Raw genomic sequence first — 23,315 nt, forward strand, 5'->3', positions numbered from 1 at the left:
ACAGTAAATAAACAAAAAACAAAATTTAAATAATATGGCACAAAAATTGTATCAACATATCAAATTGTATCAACATATTGTATCAACTTACATCCATTAGTGTATAGTGAGAATTTTTACGTAAAAACGTTCGTGCTGCTCTCTCTTTCCAAGCTTTGGCAGCATTCAGATGTTCTTCCAGCTGTGGCAATGGATCCAGGCGAGCTAGAATTTTTCGTCCTCGAATCACTTGCTCTTCCACAGCATCAAAATATGGATAATTTTCACCACTCTAGAAAACAGAAAAGAAAACAGCAATTCTTCAATTCTGTCAGTATGGTACCAGTATAACTTTTTGCCAAGGATAGCATTGCATTACTACAGTTCTAATTCATGAACATCTGCTTTAGCCACGTCATCCATTCTCAACAAATTGACGATAAAATTTCATTTCAATGTGTTCACAGCTAACGGTATTTACATTTTCATTACAGCATTATTATCCCCAGACCTAACTTAAGGGAGATTTATTATATTTACAGGGTTTACAAAATACTGCAAAACATGTATGCAGTAGAACCCCGTTTATCCACTTTTTTTTTTTCGGATGACAAATGGTAAATATTTTCAGAAGTTAAATGTCGAAATAAAAATGCATTAACTCTGTTAAGCTTGGCGCAATGCTGTCATGCAGCTATGTTGTGCCACTGTTTAAACAACAATACATCAGCTGGTGTAGATTTATTTCTTTGTTCAAGAAAGCGCAAAGCAATCTGAAATAATGAAACAATTCTTTTTTTGTTACTACTGAACTGAATATTGTATACAGTAATTTAATTACAGTATTGTAAATAAAGCATGTGGTACTGTATTTTGATAAAAAATCGAAATAAATCTTACCTCCAATACATTAAATCCATCATCTGCTGTAACTCGATTCTCAGAACTGCTTTTTTTTTTTTTTTTTTTTTTTCCTAGTTGCTTTACGTTGCACCGACACAGATAGGTCTTATGGCGACGATGGGATGGTTTGAGTCGTCTGCATAATCTTCATGATGAATAATGCGGTAATAATAATAATAATAATAACAATTATGATGATAATAATTATAATACAGTAATAATAACCCCTGCTTGTTCAAGAAAAAAATGTATCATGGAATGAACTAGAGGGTAGGAAATTGTTTTGCTTCATGCTACACACGCATTCAGGCATAAGTTATATCGATATAAGGTTTGCCTAGTAGCTCTCAGCACATATAGCAAGAGAATTACTAATATCGACAGCGAAGATCGAGAGGGTAAAAACAAAATATTAAAATATAATTTTGCCAGAGCATTTCGGTTAAGCCGGGTTTTGGTAAAGCGAAGTTCGGTTAAGAAGGGTTCTACTGAACTTAATTTCTCACTGCTCATCCATTTCCTCTGTCAACAGTTAACTAATCACCCATTCATTCAATCATTCCTATGCTCACATGCTTCCTTTCAATCTAATGAGATGAGCTGCTGGAATTAGGGGTATCTTCCAAGCTGTCAGCGGAGAGATTGTGTGGAAAGACATTAGTAGACAAACAAGCTTGAGTGGAGCTTCTAAATGTAGGAAAGATCATAATAAAAAGTTGAAACTCCACAGGACAAATTGAGGTAAATACTAATGTATAGGAAGAGGAATTAGGGATTTCGATAGTTTATTAAGAGAAATGTTCAATAAATGTCCAAGTTCATTGAAATCATTTAAGAAAAGGCTAGGTACATACGGTTGGGAATCTGCCACCTGGGCGACAGCCATAAATGTAGATTACTGATGACTGATCATGTTGTGTTCGAGTCATCAGTCCACAGACTGATTTGATGCAGCTCTCCATGCCACCCTATCCTGTGCTAACCTTTTCATTTCTACATAATTACTGCATCCTACATCTGCTCTAATCTGCTTGTCATATTCATACCTTGGTCTGCCCCTACCATTCTTATCACCTACACTTCCTTTAAAAACCAACTGAACAAGTCCTGGGTGTCTTAAGACGTGTCCTGTCATTCTATTTCTTCTTCTAGTCAAATTTAGCCGAATAGATCTCCTCTCGCCAATTCGATTCAGCATCTCTTCATTTGTGATTCGATCTATCCATCTCACCTTCAGCAGCCTTCTGTACCACCACATTTCAAAAGCTTCTATTCTCTTTCTTTCTGAGTTAGTTATCGTCCATGTTTCACTTCCATACAATGCCACGCTCCACACGAAAGTCATCAAAAACATCTTTCTAATTCGTATATCAATGACTGAAGTGAGCAAATATCTTTTCTTAAGAAAGCTCTTCCTTGCTTGTGCTTATCTGCATTTTATGTCCTCCTTACTTCTGCCATTGTTAGTTATTTTAATACCCAAGTAGCAAAATTCATCTACTTCCTTTAAGACATCATTTTCTAGTATAATATTTCCCGCATCACCTGCCTTTGTTAGACTGCACTCTATTGCTTTTGTTTTGGACTTGTGCCTGTTCTATGTAAACAATGAAAAGGAGGGGGGACAAACTGCAGCCTTGCCTCACTCCTTTCTGGACTGCTGCCACTTTTTCAAAGCCCTCGATTCTTATCACTGCAGACTGATTTTTATACAGATTGTAGATAATTCTTCGTTCTCGCAATCTGATCCCAATCACCTTCAGAATCTTAAATAGCTTGGTCCAATCAACACTGTCAAATGCCTTTCCTAGATCTATGAATGCTATGTACATGGGCTTATCCTTCTTGATTCGATCCTCTAAGATCAGATGTAAAGTCAGGATTGCTTCACGTGTTCCTACATTTCTTCTGAAGCCAAATTGATCTTCTCCCAACTCAGCTTCAACTTGCTTTTCCATTCTTCTGCAAATAATGCGTGTTAAAATTTTGCAGGCATGAGATACTAAACTAATGGTGGAATAGTTTTCACACCTGTCAGCACCAGCTTTCTTGGGAATACGTATAACAACATTCTGCCGAAAATCGGATGGAACTTCTCCTGTCTCATACATCTTACACACTAAATGGAATAACCTTGCCATGCTGGCTTCTCCTAAGGCAGTCAATAATTCAAAGGGAATGTCATCAATTCCAGGTGCCTTGTTTCTATTTACGTCGCTCACAGCTCTGTCAAACTGACCCCAAAACTGGGTCTCCCATTTCATCAGAATCAACAGCCTCTTCTTGTTCCAGAACCAAATTATCTACATCTTCACTTGATAAAACTGTTGGATATGTCCCTGCCATCTTTCTGCTTTGTCTTCTTTCCCTAGAAGTGGTTTTCCATCTGACCTCTTAATTTTCATACACCTAGATTTCCTTTCTCCAAAGGTTTCCTTGATTTTCCTGAATGCAGCATCTACCTTTCCTAGGACCACACAACCTTTGACATCCTTGCACTTCTCCTTCAGCCAGTCTTCCTTAGCTACCTTGCACTTTCTATCCACTTCATTCTTTAATTGCCTGTATTCTTTTCTGCCCTCTTCATTTCTAGCATTCTTGTATTTTCGTCGTTCATCAATCAGGTCTAGTATCTTGGGAGTTATCCATTGATTCTTAGTTGCTCTTTCCTTCCTTCCTAACATTTCTTCAGCAGCCCTGCTGACTTCATTTTTCATGACTATCTACTCTTCCTCTATTGTGTTTCCTTCAGCCTTTTGATTTAGTCCTTTTGCAACATGTTCCTTGAAACAATCCTTCACACTCTTTTCTTTCAACTTGTCTAGATCCCATGTTTTTGCATTCTTTCCTTTCTTCAATTTCTTCAGCTTCAGATGGCATTTCATGACCAACAAGTTGTGGTCAGAGTCCACGTCCGCTCCTGGAAAAGTTTTGCAATCCAACACCTGGTTTCTGAATCTCTGACTAATCATAATGAAGTCTATTTGATACCTTCCAGTGTCTCCAGGTCTTGTCCACGTATAAAGCTGTTGTTTGTGGTGTTTCAACCAAGTATTGGCAAGGACTAAATTATGATCAGTGCAGAATTCAACCAGCCGACTTATTCTTTCACTTTTTGTCCCAATCCGAATTCTCCTACTGTATTACCCTATCTTCCTTGGCCTACCACCGCATTCCAATCTCCAATCACAATCAAATTCTAGTCACCTTTTACATATTGTATTAAATCTTCTATATCTTCATATGTTCCTTTGATTTCCTCATCATCCGCTGAGCTAGTAGGCATATAGACCTCCACTATTTTGGTGCGCATTGGCTTGGTGTCTATCTTGAAGACAATAATTCTTTCACTATGCTGGTCGTAGTAGCTTACCCGCTGCCCTACTTTCTTATTCATTATTAAACCAACTCCTGCATTTCCCCTGTTTGATTTTGTGTTGATAATTCGGTAGTCGCCTGACCAAAAATCCTGTTCTTCCTGCCAACGTACTTCACTTATACCAACTACATCTAACATTAGTCTATCCATCTCCCTTTTCAGATTCTCTAACCTACCACAACGATTCAAACTTCTAACATTCCATGCTCCAACTCGCAGAATGTCAGTATCCATCTTCCTGATGATCGCCCCCTCTCGCGTAGTCCCCAACCGTAGATCCGAATGGGGGACTAGGTTACCTCTGGAATATTTTACCCGGGAGGAAGCCATCATCAGTACATCATTCATTCCTCGGGAGTTAGTTAAGGCTGTAGTTTCCCGTTGCTTTCAGCCGTGTAACAGTATCAGCACAGCTAAGCCATGTTGAGTATTATTACAAGGCCATATCAGTCAATCATCCAGACTGCCGCCCTTGCAACTTCCTAAAGGCTGCTACCCCGCTTTCGATGAACATATATCTCTGATACTGCACTCATTACAGCACCGCCTTTCCACCCCCTCCCCCCCATTCATACGTTTCCGATAGTTCACTCTCTGAAATTGATACCCCTCCCTTTTGGTCGTAACTGATGATAATCAAGATTGGGTTGGTGTGCATGAGAAGCTGCGAGACTTCATTTCTGTAAGGGGATAACAAAACTACAGCCCACTGTTCCTTATTCTATGGCCCACGAGCTAAGAATGGATTTTAAATTTCCAAATACTTAAACATTTCAAATTGTCCTTGTTTTAATACCAGTGCATATCCATCATGTTGCTGTCGGAAACACAAAAGAAGGGAAAAGGTGGACTTCCGAGTTCTGTGCTTTTAAGACAGATTGGACTGAGAATTATTCTGTTCCTGAATTAGATGGCAGGTTTTTATTGTACAATATTTATTGTACAGTGACACTGTAGCTGTAATAAAAGAGTGCAATACACGTCCACGTTACAAGACTAAGCATTCACCACAACATATCCCACTCACAGGAAAGGAACGACCAGACAAATTATAAAATTTAAAAGGAAGTATTTATTATTCCACAGTTTTTTCAAAAAATGAAAAACCAAAATGAGCCTACAACTAAAGTAAGTTTATGAGTAGCTCATTTGTTAGCCAAGGAAGGAAAACCGTTTACTGATGGTAAGTCAATCAAGTCATGTTTGATTGTATCAGTCACAACGTGTTAACAGAAATTAAATTTATTTAATACTATCAGCTTTCTGCGACAAAAGTTACTTGAAGGAGTTGAGAATATTGAGAGCACATCAGTAAACAATTAATTAAAAGGCAAACGATTTTGAGTGGTATTCCTTGGGTCTTGAAGACTCAACAGATATTACAGATACTGCTCAGTTGGTGCTGTTTATTCAAAGAGTCAATGCCGACTTTAAAGCGACTAAGGAATTCGCTTCTACAAATACTCTGCGTGGAAGAACTACGGGCGAAAACATTTAAGGAGAGCGAGAAAAAGTTAACATAGTAAAATCTGAAGTAAAGTCAGCTAAAATACGCCACCACTGATGGTGGTAAACAGGCATAGGCTTAGTAGGAAACATTTTCAAGGTTTGTCAAAATTCAAAGTGTTTAAAGCCTATAGTTATGCAGTGTATTATTCACCAGCAGGTCTTAGTGGGAAATATCCAAATCTATTGTGTGTTTTTGAACCAGTTGTGTCAATGGTGAACTTCATTCGTTCTCATGGACAAAACCATTGAATTCTGTGATTTTCTGTCAAAAGTGGAAGTGAAATATTCTGACTTACCCTACAATAGAGCAGTTCATGGCTCAGCACTTGGAGCAGTGATCAAAATTCTTCTCAATGAGTGCTTGTTGATAGAAATTGGGAGTAGTATTATTTGAATTTTATAACAAGTAATTCAATTGGTGTTCAGTAGATTACGTTTTCTAGGTTAAGTAGGCTAGCTAGGTGTACTTTATTTTGAATTTAGGCTTAGGAAATATTTTAGGTAATAATATTAACTTTTAAAACAATATTTTTAAATATCTGTAGGTTCTTTGGTATAATATTTACAATGGCAGATTATCATGAGTTGTAACTCATTGTAATTTCCGCTGCTACTTTTCTGATATTTCGTACAGATATACGTTCAAACTGTCGCGAAGGTGATAGTTTGTTGCTTTGAATAACACAATAAGCCTGTAAACATCGATTTAAAGAGAAGTTAAAGAGAAGTTAATGAGAATTCACGGTAATTTCACTGGATAATTACGGTATTTAACAGTATTTTGGATTGTTGACGATTGTTGCTACATGCACATGATAGTTGTGTAAATAAATACAAAGTCGGCTGATTCATTATTCCCGTAATTTGTAGTCTTAGTTTCCTGCATACTTTGTACTTTCCACCTTAGTTTATTGATCGAGTAAAAGTTAATAATAAAATTCCTATATCCCAATAATACTGCATTTCAAGCCCCCGGCATGGTTTTGACAGAAATTATAGTAGACAACCTCTTATTCTCAGCATTTAAGGACACTTTTATTCTCCGTCCTGCGTAGTAGGGAAAATAATACTAATTCACCAGCAGTAAAAGTTCATGTAACCACACTTCAGCTGAAAATTGTAGTGCAGATACATTGTAATGTAGATACAGTATATTTAGATAGTGGCGTATCTTGCCTACTATATTCCTGTGTTATCTTTTGTGTGTATCTATTAGAGCATAGTTCTAATAATAATTTGTCTAAGCATTTAGCTTTGTTGGTAATCTTTGGGTACAGTAGTTCTTGCAAATTTCATTTCCGTTTGTGCTTAGTAGTGACATATGGTACCGGTATTGTAACTAAGATACATCGGACAGTAGTTTAAAAATTACTGTAGTGTACTGTACAGTAGTATACGAGTAGACTAATATCCTATCAGAATTTAGTATGCTTATTTTATTATTGTAAAATATTCAATCAATCAATCAATCAATCAATCAACACTGATCTGCATTTAGGGCAGACGCCCAGGTGGCAGATTCCCTATCTGTTGCTTTCCCAGCCTTTTCCTAAATGATTTCAAAGAAATTGGAAATTTATTGAACATCTCCCTTGGTAACTTATTCCAATCCCTAACTCCCCTTCCTATAAATGAATATTTGCCCCAGTTTGTCCTCTTGAATTCCAACTTTATCTTCATATTGTGATCTTTCCTACTTTTATAAACGCCATTCAAACTTATTCGTCTACTAATGTCATTCCACGCCATCTCTCTGCTGACAGCTCGGAACATACCACTTAGTCGAGCAGCTCTTCTTCTTTGTCTCAATTCTTCCCAACCCAAACATTGCAACATTTTGGTAACGCTACTCTTTTGTCGGAATTCACCCAGAACAAATCGAGCTGCTTTCCTTGGATTTTTTCCAGTTCTTGAATCAGGTAATCCTGGTGAGGGTCCCATACACTGGAACCATACTCTAGTTGGGGTCTTTTCAGAGACTTATATGCACTCTCCTTTACATCCTTACTACAACCCCTAAACACCCTCATAACCATGTGCAGAGATCTGTACCCTTTATTTACAATCCCATTTATGCGATTACCCCCAATGAAGATCTTTCCTTATATTAACACCTAGATACTTACAATGATCCCCAAAAGGAACTTTCACCCCATCAACGCAGTAATTAAAACTGAGAGGACTTTTGATATTTGTGAAACTCACAACCTGACTTTTAACCCCGTTTATCAACATACCATTGCCAGCTGTCCATCTCACAACATTTTCGAGGTCACGTTGCAGTTGCTCACAATCTTGTAACTTATTTATCACTCTATACAGAATAACATCATCCGCAAAAAGCCTTACCTCCGATTCCACTCCTTTACTCATATCATTTATATATATAAGAAAACATAAAGGTCCGATAATACTGCCTTGAGGAATTCCCCTCTTAATTATTACAGGGTCAGATAAAGCTTCACCTACTCTAATTCTCTGAGATCTATTTTCTAGAAATATAGCAACCCATTCAGTCACTCTTTTGTCTAGTCCAATTGCACTCATTTTTGCCAGTAGTCTCCCATGATCCACCCTATCAAATGTTTTAGACAGGTCAATACATTTATTGTGAATGAATTATTGCACTAGTACCGGTTTCGGCCTATCTTGGCCATCATCAGCTAGCACACAAATTTACAGCCATTAGACAAAATTACAAAAGATGTTACGTTAGAGCATCCGGGTGTCTAATGAAAAATTAAAAATCTCCAATTATATCGGTACACAACTTCCACAGCAACAACAATAACAACCATATAACGTGCATAGACGAGAGAGGTGTCGCCACCAACTGCTCTAAAATTAAACCCTATCTTGCTGTATATATAAATCTTACCTGACTACATCAAAAGTTGAATTGCACAGTACTCAATTTTCAAATTTTAATGACAAGAGTTCTTATAACATACCAATACAAAGTATATCAGCCATAGAACATTCTCGATATTCACCTAATACAACTTAATCAACAGAAGAACTACAAGAGGATTGAAGAATGAATGCAACGCAACATGAACTCAAATTTTAACAGACGTTTTTAAAATATACCATGTTTTAATGTGTTTAATATAGTTTATTTTTTAGTGTCTTATGATGTAGCATATATATTTTAATGTGTTTATGTACTCATGTCCATGCTCAATCAATAGGTTTTAGTTTAACACCATCACCACTTTTAATCAGAGATATTTTAACGCAACATACTGCAATATATTTTACTTCCATTTTTCATTAGACATCCGGATGCTCTAACGTAACATCTTTGTAATATTGTCTAATGACTGTAAATTTGTGTGCTAGCTGATGATGGCCAAGATAGGCCAAAACCGGTACTAGTGCAATAATTCATTGACAATAAATGTATTGATCAGTGGAACTTTTTTCTTGTCAATTACATTGAATCCAATCAATACGGAATATGAAACTTATAAATAATAATTTAGACAGGTCAATCGCGATACAGTCCATTTGACCTCCAGAATCCAAGATATCTGCTATATCTTGCTGGAATCCTACAAGTTGAGCTTCAGTGGAATAACCTTTCCTAAAACCGAATTGCCTTCTATCGAACCAGTTATTAATTTCACAAACACGTCTAATATAATCAGAAAGAATGCCTTCCCAATGCTTACATACAATGCATGTCAAACTTACTGGCCTGAAATTTTCAGCTTTATGTCTATCACTTTTTCCTTTATACACAGGGGCTACTATAGCAACTCTCCATTCATCTGGTATAGCTCCTCCGACCAAACAATAATCAAATAAGTACTTCAGATATGGTACTATATCCCAACCCATTGTCTTTAGTACATCCCCAGAAATCTGATCAATTCCAGCCGCTTTTCTAGTTTTCAACTTTTGTATCTTATTGTAAATGTCATTGTTATCATACGTAAATTTTATTACTTCTTTGGCCTTAACTCTTCCTCTATCTCAACATTATCCTTGTAACCAACAATCTTTACATACTGCTGACTGAATACTTCTACCTTTTGAAGATCCTCACATACACACTCCCCTTGTTCATTAATTATTCCTGGAATGTCCTTCTTGTAACCTGTTTCTGCCTTAAAATACCTATACATACCCTTCTATTTTTCACTAAAATTCGTATGACTGCCAATTATGCTTGCCATCATGTTATCCTTAGCTGCCTTCTTTGCTAGATTCAATTTTCTAGTAAATTAGGATAGGCTTAATTGCAGTTTGGAATTGTGTAGTTCTTGCGTATTCCTTTAGATATTCAGTAATTAACAGCAGTTTTTATCCTGTTAGGGGTTGTAGGATAAAAAATAGAGTAGTATTGTAGTGTAGTCGTATATAATTACCTTATTGTTGTGTGATCTTTGAGTACTATAACAGACAATATATACCTCTGTTCATTTATTTTTTGCAGATAAGTTATTTTATTTTTATTTTTTCCGTAAAGAATGGCTAAGGAGCGCGAGTGTACGAACTGTGGGTGTGGCGAGGCATTGAGGGGTATGAAGGAGGAGTTGGAGAGTTTGAGGGAGATAATTAGGATTCTCACAGACGACAGGAAGGAAGATAGGACTCCCTCAAACAATGTACAGGTACAGCAATGTACAAGAGGGAGGGGAAGGAAAAGGGAGAGTTGTAGAAGACAGGTGGTCTAATGTTCTAAGGGGAAGGAGATTGCAGGCTAAGGGTTCTATTCAGGATCAGAATTCAGGACAGGTGTCTGTGCGGAATTGGTACGAGTCACTCCAGGTAGAACAACAGACGAAAGATCAGGGACAGGGAACTGATGCCGAGATGTGTGGAAGTAGGAGGAAGGGAAAAGGTAGGAAAGGATCATGGGAAGGAGAAAAGGGAGGAAGTAGCTTCTGCAGCTATCAGGAAAGATAGGGCGGACCAGGAGGGGAGGGGATCAAATGAGGTGGGTAGGGTTGAGGCTCTGGTCATGAGGGATTCCATCGTTAGGCACGTGAGGAAAGTGTGTGGAGGAAAGGGTACCAGGAGAGAATGTTATCCAGGAATTAGGTTGAGGCAGATGTTGAGGAAAGTAGAAGAGAGGGAGGAGGAGATGGAGAAGGTGGTAGTGTTTCACGTTGGTACCAACAACGTAAGGCAAGCTGATATAAGTTCCAACATAGTTGGAGATGTGTTGGATCTGGTAAATACAGCATGGGTGAAGTTTAAGAAAGCGTAGATTGTTATTAGCGGAATACTGTGTAGGAAGGATACTGACTGGAGGGTGATTGGTGATTTAAATGAGACTATGGAGTGGGTATGTGGGAAACTGGGAGTGAAATTTCTAGATCCCAATGGGTGGGTAGGAGATAGGGATCTGCACTCAGATGGTCTTCACTTAAACCGCAGTGGTACATATAAGTTAGGAAATTTGTTTGGAAGGGTAATAGGGAGGTACATTCAGGGAAATGGGGTGGCCTAGGAAGCAGTGATAAGGAACAGGGAACTGGAAATCAAGTAGGGATGACATAAAATTGTAAGTGTTGAACTGTAGAAGTATTGTAAAGAAAGCAATAGAATTGAGTAATTTAATAGATATATATTTACCAGATATTGTAATAGGAGTTGAATCATGGCTGAGAAATGATATAATGGATGCAGAAATTTTCTCACGGAACTGGAGTGTGTATCGTAGAGATAGGATAGGAATGGTGGGAGAGGGGAGTATTCATTCTAGTGAAAGAAGAAGTTGTAAGCTACGAAAAAGTTAAAGATGAGACACATGAAATTCTAGGTGTAAGGCTCGTGCCTAAAGATAATAGGCAACTTGATATATTGGGAGTGTACAGACCGGGAAGGGTAGCACTGACACGGATTCAGAATTATTTGATAAGATAATCAGCTATGTAGGAAACGACAAGGGAAGAAATGTGATTGTAGTGGGAGATCTGAATTTACCAGATGTCAATTGGGGAAGGAAATGCGAATGACAGGAAGCATGACCAACAAATGGCAAATAAGTTAATATGGGAAGGACAGCTGATATAGAAAGTGATGGAACCAACCAGAGGGAAAAATATCTTGGATGTGGTGCTAGTAAAACCAGATGAAGTCTACAGAGAAACCGAAGTAATAGATGGTATTAGTGATCATGAAGCTGTTTTTGTCATAGTAAAACGTAAATGTGATAGAAAGGAAGGTCTTAAAAGTAGGACAATTTAGCAGTACTTTACGGCTGATAAAGCAGGCATGAGGCAGTTAATAAAAAGTAACTATGATCGGTGGAAAACGGTTAATAAAAATGTAAACAGACTCTGGGATGGGTTTAAAGAAATTTTTGAGGAATGCAAAAACAGGTTTGTACCTTTAAGGGAAGTAAGGAATGGTAAAGACCCACCTTATTATAATAGAGAAATAAAGAGACTAAGAAGGAGGTGCAGACTGGAAAGAAATAGGATTAGAAATGGCTGTGGAAGCAAGGAGAAATTGAAGGAACTTACTAGAATGAATCTAGCAATGAAGGCAGCTAAGGATAACATGATGGCAAGCATAATTGGCAGTCATACAAATTTTAGTGAAAAATGGAAGGCTATGTATAGATATTTTACAGCAGAAACAGGTTCAAAGAAGGACATTCGAGGAATAATTAATGAACAAGGGGAATGTGTATGTGAGCATCTTCAAAAAACAGAAGTATTCAGTCAGCAGTATGTAAAGATTGTTGGTTACAAGGATAATGTCCAGATAGAAGAGGAGACTAAGGCTAAAGAAGTATTAAAATTTACATATGTTAACAATGACATCTACAATAAGATACAAAAGTTGAAAACTAGAAAAGCGACTGGAATTGATAAGATTTCTGGGGATATACTAAAGACAATGGGTTGGGATATAGTACCATATCTGAAGTACTTATTTGGTTATTGTTTGGTCGCGGGAACTATACCAGATGAATGGAGAATTGCTATAGTAGCCCCTGTGTATAAAGGAAAGGGTGATAGACATAAAGCCGAAAATTACAGGCCAGTAAGTTCGACATGCATTGTACGTAAGCTTAGGGAAGGCATTCTTTCTGATTATATTAGACATGTTTGTGAAATTAATAACTGGTTCGATAGAAGGCAGGTCGGTTTTTGGAAAGGTTATTCCACTGAAGCTCAACCTGTAGGATTCCAGCAAGATATAGCAGACAACTTGGATTCAGGTCAAATGGACTGTATCGCGACTGACCTGTCTAAAGCATTTGATAGGGTGGATCATGGGAGACTAGTGGCAAAAATGAGTGCAATTGGACTAGACAAAAGAATGACTGAATGGGATGCTATATTTCTAGAAAATAGATCTCAGAGAATTAGAGTAGGTGAAGCTTTATCTGACCCTGTAATAATTAAGAGGGGAATTCCTCAAGGCAGTATTATCGGACCTTTATGTTTTCTTATATATATATATATAAATGATATGAGTAAAGGAGTGGAATCGGAGGTAAGGCTTTTTGCGGATGATGTTATTCTCTATAGAGTGATAAATAAGTTACAAGATTGTAAGCAACTGCAACGTGACCTCGAAAATGTTGTGAGATGGACAGCAGGCAATGGTAAACAGGGTTAAAAGTCAGGTTGTGAGTTTCACAAATAGGAAAAGTCCTCTCAGTTTTAATTACTGCGTTGATGGGGTGAAAGTTCCTTTTGGGGATCACTGTAAGTATCTAGGTGTTAACACAAGGAAAGATCTTCATTGGGGTAATCACATAAATGGGATTGTAAATAAAGGGTACAGATCTCTGCACATGGTTATGAGGGTGTTTAGGGGTTGTAGTAAGGATGTAAAGGAGAGGGCATATAAGTCTCTGGTAAGACCCCAACTAGAGTATGGTTCCAGTGTATGGGACCCTCACCAGGATTACCTGATTCAAGAACTGGAAAAAATCCAAAGAAAAGCAGCTCGATTTGTTCTGGGTGATTTCCGACAAAAGAGGAGCATTATAAATTTTCCGGCTAACTCATTCTTTGTTGCCTGCGTTTCGCCCTCGTGTGCTAAGTTAGGCTTGTCAGTTGGGACTTAGCACACCACCCAAGACGCGAGGCTAGTGCATACCGTGGAGGCCACTGCATAGGCTACTTGAAGCCACCAGCAGTGCCAATGCACTACGAGAGCTATGTCTCATTTCCAAAAATTGATGCCTGCCTGGCCATCAGATGATACAGATGTTGATTCCCATAGGGAACTTAAAATATTTGTCCTGAATGAGTAAATTTATAATACCAATATAATGGTCCGTTATTGGACATTATAAATTTTCCGGCTAACTCATTCTGACGAGCCTAACTTAGCACACGAGGGCGAAACGCAGGCAACAAAGAATGAGTTAGCCGGAAAATTTATAATGTCCAATAACGGACCATTATATTGGTATTATAAATTTACTCATTCAGGACAAATATTTTAAGTTCGGTATGGGAATCAACATCTGTATCAAAAGAGGAGCGTTACAAAAATGTTGCAGTTTGGGCTGGGAAGAATTGAGAGAAAGAAGGAAAGCTGCTTGACTAAGTGGTATGTAATACCAATATAATGGTCCGTTTTTGGACATTATAAATTTTCCAGCTAACTCATTCTTGGTTGCCTGCGTTTCGCCCTCGTGTGCTAAGTTAGGCTCGTCAGTTGGGACTTAGCACACCACCCAAGACGCAAGGCTAGTGCATACCGTGGAGGCCACTGCATAGGCTATTTGAAGCCACCAGCAGTGCCAATGCACTATGAGAGCTATGTCTCATTTTCAAAAATTGATGCCTGCCTGGCCATCGAATGATGTAGTTATAACCCTTGGCAAATCTCAGTGGTTTGCTTTTCTATCCTTGAAACGAGACTCATTTTCGAAATTTATTTTAGGTCTTCTGAACAGCCTGTTCTAAACAAACATTAAATAGTGTGAAAGAAACAACCCTGTTGCATTCCTGTCTGGACGGCTGTTTCTTTTTCATATTCCTCAATTCTTACTACTCCAGTTTGATTTCTGCTGAAATTATAGAGAACTTTCCTTTCACTGTATTTTATTCCAATCATCCTTAGTGTTGGTATCAGGATTCTTTTGATACATTTTGTGTATAAAATGTGCTTTGTATATTGAGTTTAGGTTATATTTTTACTATGTCAAAGTTCGTAAAATGTTTTTATTGTTCGTCTTTTTTTCTTAATCATAAATTGTTTCACTGTAGGGACAGACAGTTGCTCTCTGTTGATGTAATAAAATGGTTGTGCAGTAGTGTGTGCTTGCCAATGTGGGCAACAAAGGTGTTTTATTATCTGATATCATGAGTAGAGGTCAGATTCATATGCACTACAAATGGCAAAATACGCACGCATCCATGCATTAAAAAACAGCAATATATGCACGCATCTATGCATTAAAAAACAGCAATATATGTACTATTGACTACTCTGCAAAATACTAGTTTTTCCTTAACTGCTGAAGCAGAATACTCTTAGCTGCCTTCTCTTTTGGCATGATTTCTAGTGGTTAATGATCTTCATATAACGAAAGAATGAAGGTATAAGTTATAGATCCAACATAGTGGCGACTCCAGCGAGCTCACAATGCAATAAACAGGCTTCTCGTTGTCAGTGCATTATCCACAGATGCTGAATAACATGAAGAAATAATAATAGTAATAATAATAATAATAATAATAGTAATAATAATAATAATAATAATAGTAATAATAATAATAATAATAATAATAATAATAATAATAATAATAATAATAATAATAATAATAATGGTTCTTATGTAGCACTAACTACTTTGATGGTTTTCAAACATGCTAAGGTGCCAGAATGTTATCCCACAGATTTCATCCCACAGGAGTACTTTTACGTGCCAGTAAATCTACCGACATGACCCTGACGTACTTGAGCACCTTCAAATACCACTGGACAGTCAGGATCGAATCTGCCAGGTTGGGGTCATAAGGCCAACACCTCAACCACCTGAGCTACTCAGCCCGGCAAGCACGACAGATAAAGATAGGTTAGAGCTACAATTGGAGGGAACAGGATAGGACGTAAGGGTTACACGTTGGATAAGAACATTTCTAAATTCAAGGGTTCAGAAAGTCGAAGTAGGAAATAATATATCACAGGAAGAGAAAGTTTGGAAAGGAATTGCACAGGGTAGTATAATCGGTCCGTTACTTTTCATAATATACCCAAATTATTTAGGGAACAATATAACATCATAAATAAGATTGTATGCAGATGACATAATTGTTTATAGGGAAATAAATAATATTGAGGATTGTTCAGAATTACAAAGGGACCTTGAGAGTATCCAACAATGGGTTGAAGAAAATAATATGAAGGTTAATGGAGGCAAATCAACTCTTACAACATTTACAAACAGGAGCTTTAAAAATGAATTTGAATATACTTTGGATGAGGTAGTTATCCCAAAAGATGGCAAGTGCAAATACTTAGGTGTGAGATTTGAAAGTAAATTGCACTGGAAGGGTCATGTTGATGATATTGTTGGGAAAGCATACAGATCGTTACATGTCATAATGAGGCTACTTAAAGGATGCAACAAAGAATTAAAAGAAAAAAAGTTACTTAAGTATGGTTCGTCCATTATTGGAATATGCAAACAGTGTTTGAGATCCTCACCAAGAATAGGCCTACCTAATAAAAGAAATAGATAGTGTGCAGAGGAAAGTAGCAAGATTTGTAACAGGGGATTTCAGGAGAAAAAGTAGTGTATCAGAAATGTTAGAGGAACTTGGGTGGGAAACTTTAAGTAAGAGAAAGGAGAAAAGTAGACTTATAGGATTATATAGAGCCTATACAGGAAAAGAAGCATGGGGAGAAATCCGCGAGACGCTTCAGTTAGAAAATAATTATATCGGCAGAACTGACCACAAGTATAAAATTAGAAGGAATTTTAGCAGAAGCGATTAGGGTAAATTTTCATTCATTGGGAAGGGCGTGAAGGAGTGGAACAGTTTACCAGGGGTAATGCTTGATCCTTTTCCAAAATGTGTACAGATATTCAAGAGAATAAACAGTAACAGGGAAAATAAATGAAATGTTAGAGGGCATTTGACCACTGCAGGCTATTGTAAATAAAAAATGTGTGAAAAAATTAATTCCATCCCCTGGTCCATGGAGTTTCGACAGCCAAAGTAGGGGACTGCCTGTAGGGGTGAAGTACAGTGGGGACTTTGAGGGCCCTGAGACCGCTACGGTAGCTGTGAAGGCCCTTCAGGAACTCTGAACAGTGGTGGCAAAAGGGGCTCTGGTTAAGACGCAGCAGGTTGTTATGCTAATTAGGTTCCAAAATGGGTTAAAAAGAAGTAAATAAATGCAATGTAAATTTTTATCTTATACCAGTTGCATAGTATTATTTGAAGTATTCCACATACTGTATATGAGTTGACTAAGATTGTAAGTATAGGAGATATTAAAATTAGAATTTTGTAAACAATATAAATTTATTAAGGATAATCTGTTTGTTTAAAAGAAAAAATTGTTAGCGTAAATTGTATATTATTGTATTCCAGAAAAATTTCCTTCTCTTGTTAATTTAAAATTTAGTGCTTGACAATAACGTATTTTAGTGTACCATTTGCCACCGAGGTAGACACCTCATTTGCAAATAAAGAGATTTTGATTTGATTTGATATATTGGTCTGAACAAGACACCTGGTCTGGACTGATTAGGTCCTGCTGGAGACAAGACAAGGAACAAAGAAAATGGTGGCACTATTTAGTTTCAGGCTGTTTCCATTTTAATTCCTCTATATAAGATGGACGAATAGAAATGAATTAAATATTTCTATTTCACCTGGTATAAGTAAGAATACTTTCTGGTGCGGGTAGGTTGGTCCCTGCCAAGTATTGAGGAAGGATCTCTCCTCGCTACTACTTCAGGTCTCTAAGATAAAATTCTAAAAGTATTTAATTGTATAAAGTCGAAAATATTTGCCATTTGGTAAATGGTCTCTCTAAAAAGCTACATAGGACATGCTTCGACCTAGCCTACAGGTCATCATCAGCTAAAATAACAAAGAAGAAAGACATATACAAAAAACAGTGATACATAAAAATTGTGAGATAAAATACAATCAACAAATTCAATGGAAATCTATGTTTAAAATGTACATATCTTCAATCTTAACATACACTCAACAAATGCAATGGAAATGTTTTTAAAATGTACATACAGTAGCTTCAAACTTGGATGAATTTAGCTGTAAGTGTAGGTCCAACCATATTTAATACAACTATTGGTTGGCATGTTATCCTTAGCTGACTTCTTTGCTAGATTCAATTTCTTAGCAAGTTCCTTTAATTTCTCCTTTCTTCCACGACGAAATACAAAAGAGATACAAAGAAATATCCCCAATGATAAAGGATCTTTAGCATTGAAGGAAGAAGAAGGCCATAATCCTTAGTATGGCTAATATCTAAACACACCTTTTTTGTAAGGTAACCTACTATAAAAAACTATTTACAAAAATTTGTGTTGGTAATCAAGGTTTTACTTTTATCAAACTATATTTACCAAGTTTCCTAACTTTGCCACAGTAAATATAGTATGTACACTTCTGTCAAAAACAGTAAAAGTAAAAAATGAATAAAAATGTGATATACAAATAACACTGTAAACGAACTATCATGATTTTAAGTCGAAAGGAAATGTACATACCTGCATTGCTTCAACTTTAGTCATCCAGTCCTTTCCTTTTTCTAATGCAGTCTCTAAAGCATTAAGACTAGGTAAATAAGCAGGAATATTAGCACCTTCTTTTATGAAATTCTCAATATCCCCAAGTGTCATTAATGAACTGCAAAAGAAGAATATTTCATTCAGAAACATTATCAAATGGGCTCTCCTGTAAGAAATTATAGGGTGTATAACAGAACATTCATTGAGAGGTCAACTGGACACTTCACTCATCAACACTGAGGATCTGATAAATATGGCAAGTTTGGTATGAGACCCCTTTCAATTGTATGGAACGTTCTTCAAGTAAAAAATAATAATTTAGCTTTGTCAATCATCACACTCATGCATTAAAACCCAGTCTTTTCCATTTACAACTACAAAATGTAGGGGGGAGTCCAACATGTGAGAACATCCTAATTTATATGGTGAACATATGACTCTTAGGACTAAATAAAGATAGATGGTGAGCACACTACTTTTCAGCCTACATACCCTACTTACTCACGTAATGGATCGACTACAGTTATCTCCTTAAATTTTGGAAAAAAAAATTCCTTGCTTAATGAAAACTTTTCAACAAAAATGATCTCAAAAGGTGATATTTAAAATTTTAAATTTGGATAGATTGCTGTACGCTACAAAACTAGTTAACTGAGATCAATGGCTGCACACTCAGTTGTGCCAAACATACAATACTGTACACTTACCATGAAGCATAGCAATTATTTCCTGATCATGACAGTGTGCCACATTTTTAGGGTGTGTGTGATAATTCTTGTGTTTGGTTGTGTTCATCATATACAACCACTAAACCGGTTCAAGGGAGTTAGTGTCACCTTCCCTATTCTCCACTTGAGTAATTCTTGCTTGGCATGACCACATTGCAGGGGTGGGCATCTCCCACTTCAGTAAACCATACTGGTGCGATGACTAAATTCAGGAGGGGACCCAGTCCTGCAGGGTATAATGCAGAACCCATGTACAGGGTTATGGGTGCAGACCTTAACGGCATCAGCAGCAGAGTAGTAGTTCTTCAGTATGGTGCATATGGCAGAGGAGGCAACCCATCCTCCCAAGGATTAATCTGATGAGGACACCACTGCCTTGTGGCAAACAGGGATCTTCAAAGGCTAGGGAAGTAAACCCTGACATAAAATCTAATTCTGTGATAGGCCTAGCAAATCAACAGAACAGAATTAAAGTGTTGCTTTAAAAGTTAAAACGGGCTTCAGAAAGAAACGTAAACCATATGTACATATTAGAGGGGGGGAAAAATCATTGGCTAGGAATGGCAATGTTTTCGTTCTCTATAAAGAAATCGATAGCCTCTCGGATGTCACCATCATCAATGAGAGACTAATCAAAGTCAAATTGTGCTTAACCCCCTCCTTAAAATATCGCATTAAATAATAGCAGAAAAATAATCGCATTCAGTCATATATCGTACTAGGTCGTACCTGTTTTTTTAGGAGCGTATACCTCTGCCACCTCTTGGTGAATTTTAGAGTTAACTACTAGCACTCTTTAGAGAGTATTTAGAGAAGATTGCTATGTATCTTAATGTTTAGTGATCTTTGGATAGTAGTTTACATGCCTTTGGAAATATGTGATGCACATATCGCGGCAAGCTCGCACTCAATATAAACAGAAATGGAAGCATCGTGAGCAGTGGGTTGTGTTTCTGATGAGGAAACACCGTATTTGCAGGACGAATGTATTGATTTATGAGGTTATACCGATGAACGTGATAGCTACAGCAGTGGTGATAGTGATTTTGAGATAGAAGTCGAAGGATTTGAAGACGAGGGGTGTTAAATGCAGCAAGATGATGGACCTCCGCTGGCAAAGATTTCTCAGTGAATTAAGCCTACGTCTGTACAATGGTCTCATAATTTGAATTATATTCCACCCGATCCCTTTACTGAATATCAAGGTGTTTTCCACAACTTACTGGCGGAATCAAGTGTGTTTGACTATTTTTCATTGTCTTTTGGAGAGAACTTTTTCAACTTTCCGAAGACAATACAAACCAATACATGAAAATGAAGCAACAAAATAAAGAAAATTAAAATGGGAACCTACAAGTACATAATTTATATTATAGTGAAAATACAATTTTCAAACTAAATATGCCCTTAGAAATAAAAAAACTATTATATTTGAAGTATGAGTTACATCTCTCCGGTTGTTCAAATCATCCGCAATAAATGTTCCACATTATTTTAATCTGTCAAAATTAATCTCCCCAATTTTTGTTAGTGAAATTTTAATTTTCCTTTGCCACAGTGGTACATGCATCCCTCGTGTAAAAACGACAGGTATATAGGAGTAGCAGTTTTATATTTATTACTGTTCAAACCTTGGCTCTACAGATCTGGAGTTGTAAAAAAACAAAGTCTGGAAAGTTGCATTTGAGTAGCTTCAGTGATCCGAGGGAGAGGGTTAAAAGGAAAAACTTTAACTGTCCTTCAAATCCACATTCCCCAAATGGGTTGCAGTGAAGACTAAAAGAGAGACTTCTTAGAAAAACTGGAAAACATCACCGATGGGGAGGATGTGGTAACTAGGAATTTCAATGCCCCAGTAGGAACAGATAGGACAGGTTATGGAAGGAATCTAGGGGTCCTATGGATTTGGCAAAAGAAAGAAATGAAATGGCGTATGGGTTTTAGTGCTGGGAGTGTCCAAGGACAAGTTCGGCTCACCAGATGCAGATCTTTTGATTTGACTCCCGTAGGCGACCTGTGCGTCATGATGGGCACACACACCCAGCCCCCATGCCAGCAAAATTAACCAATATGGTTAAAATTCCTGACCCTGCCAGGAATCAAACCCGGGACCCCTGTGACCAAAAACCGATATGCTAAACATTTAGCCATGGAGCCTTGGCAAAAGAAATGATATGGGAGAACTCCCACTCAATAATAAAGAGAAATAAGACCAAGTAAGCCACAGAATTAGCTAAGCCTAATGAAAGGAATGAGAGTGACAGAGATAACCATTTCTAAACTGGAAGAAGACAGTAAAGAGAACGTGAAAATGCTGTACAGAATTGTGAAAAGTAAAAGATCTTACAAAGAAGCAATCACCGCAACAGAAACAGCTGATCAAAAAGTAGTTCATAAATGTGAAACACATCAGGAACACAAAACAGTTATCTGACAAGCTCCTTAATGGATCTGATAAGATGTGTGCCAGGGAGGGAAGTAAAAGATCAACAAATAAAGACATTCAAATTATATGGGTTGAAGTTGAGCCAACACTTCACAAAATGGAAAATGATAAGTCGGCCAGAGTAGTTGAAATTACAGCTAACATGAATCAAGCTGCCGGTACACAAGGGGTACAGTGGTATTACGGAGTCCTTAGAGCAGTCTAGAATGATAACCAAGTGTTAGATGAGTGAACAAAAGATGATCTTCAAGAAGAGAAATAGGAGGAAATGTGTAAATTAAAGAGGTACATTCTCATCCCATCACCTGAAGATTATGGAGAAGATCATTATAACCAGAGTGAGCAATACTAGAGCCCATCTTAGAAGAGGAACAAAATGGGTTTAGGGCTGCCAGGGGTACAACATATGTGATATCTGCCAAGCGAATGTTTATAGAAATGTATTGGGAAAGAGGAAAGGATCGAGTAATTATTGCGTTCATGGACACCTAAAGGACACAGAAATGTCCCTAGATAAGTCAGCTGGAAGAGTCTCAGAAAACTTGGAATACCTGTGTAACTCATCAGCAAGATTTAAATGTTTTATACCAACTGCAGAAGTTGTATTTATATAGGAGATAGATACTGAGGGTCAGATAAAGCTTTACCTACTCTAATTCTCTGAGATCTATTTTCTAGAAATATATCAACCCATTCAGTCACTCTTTTGTCTAATCCAATTGCACTCATTTTTGCCAGTAGTCTCCCATGAGATAGATACTCTGAATGGTTTGACACAATCAAGGGAGTACAACAAGGAAGTGCCCCCTCACCCCTTCCATTCATATTAATGGTAACATTCTGAAAGACCTAAAGGCAGTGGGTGATCTAGCAGTATGGGATGGAATGGAGGAGGGAACACAAAGCAAACTTAATATGTGGAAAATTAAGTTCGAAGTGTATGGAATGAAACTGAGCACAACGAAAACTGTGACATGAAAATTAGCAGGGAGAAAAATAACTTTGAATTGAAATGAAATGAAATAAAATATTATTTTAGAGCAAGCCCCTTGACTCACTCTTGTGCGAGAATGCTCTCCGAAACCCTGGTTACATGATAGCTTATCATTGGTTTTTGATAAATTTAAATGTTAAAATACTGAGATTTTAATCCCAAATAAGTATTGATTTTGAACCCACCGAATGGAAATTTGACACATATCATTGTCCAGAACACTACAGACTCCCCTTGTTAGACTAGCACATACCTGCCAAATTTAGAAACCAAAAATAGGAAGATTTTTTAATTCCTGGACTTCAGCACACATATTCCTCCACGGTCTAGGTGAAAAAAGGTCAAGATAAAAGCCATACAAATCTACAGTTAAAATACGAATTGACCATTAAATATAAAATCTTAAACTACCAAAACATAAAAATGGTTACAAGAAAATGTACCTAATCATTCTCATTTATGACACTTAAGAGAATAATAATATTTATGTCACACCAACACACGCAACAAAATGCATGATACCGTATTTTCTCGCGTAATTAACGCACTTTTTTGACGAAAAATACAGGCGAAAACTTCGGATGCGTAAATTATTCAAGGAATTCAGATATTTACAATTAATTTACATTTCAAAGATACATCAAATATAATATAAACACAATTGGTTCAACTCGTTT

The 23,315-nt window shown here is 37.2% G+C and overlaps 1 protein-coding gene across 1 annotated transcript in view; it reads right to left on the bottom strand.

Moving 5' to 3' along the window:
* LOC136864226 (lysine-specific demethylase 5A) overlaps window positions 1-23,315 on the bottom strand; it is an 843,789-nt gene that overhangs the window by 321,024 nt on the left and 499,450 nt on the right. Inside the window, exons 19-20 of the mRNA XM_067140948.2 lie at window positions 18,450-18,588; window positions 92-271 (exon numbers count right to left, since the gene is read on the bottom strand). Coding sequence (XP_066997049.2) covers window positions 92-271; window positions 18,450-18,588 — 319 coding nt within the window. The remainder of the gene's footprint in view (window positions 1-91; window positions 272-18,449; window positions 18,589-23,315) is intronic.

This window comes from Anabrus simplex, chromosome 2 (genome assembly GCF_040414725.1).
Source record: "Anabrus simplex isolate iqAnaSimp1 chromosome 2, ASM4041472v1, whole genome shotgun sequence".
NCBI classification, from domain to species: domain Eukaryota; kingdom Metazoa; phylum Arthropoda; class Insecta; order Orthoptera; family Tettigoniidae; genus Anabrus; species Anabrus simplex.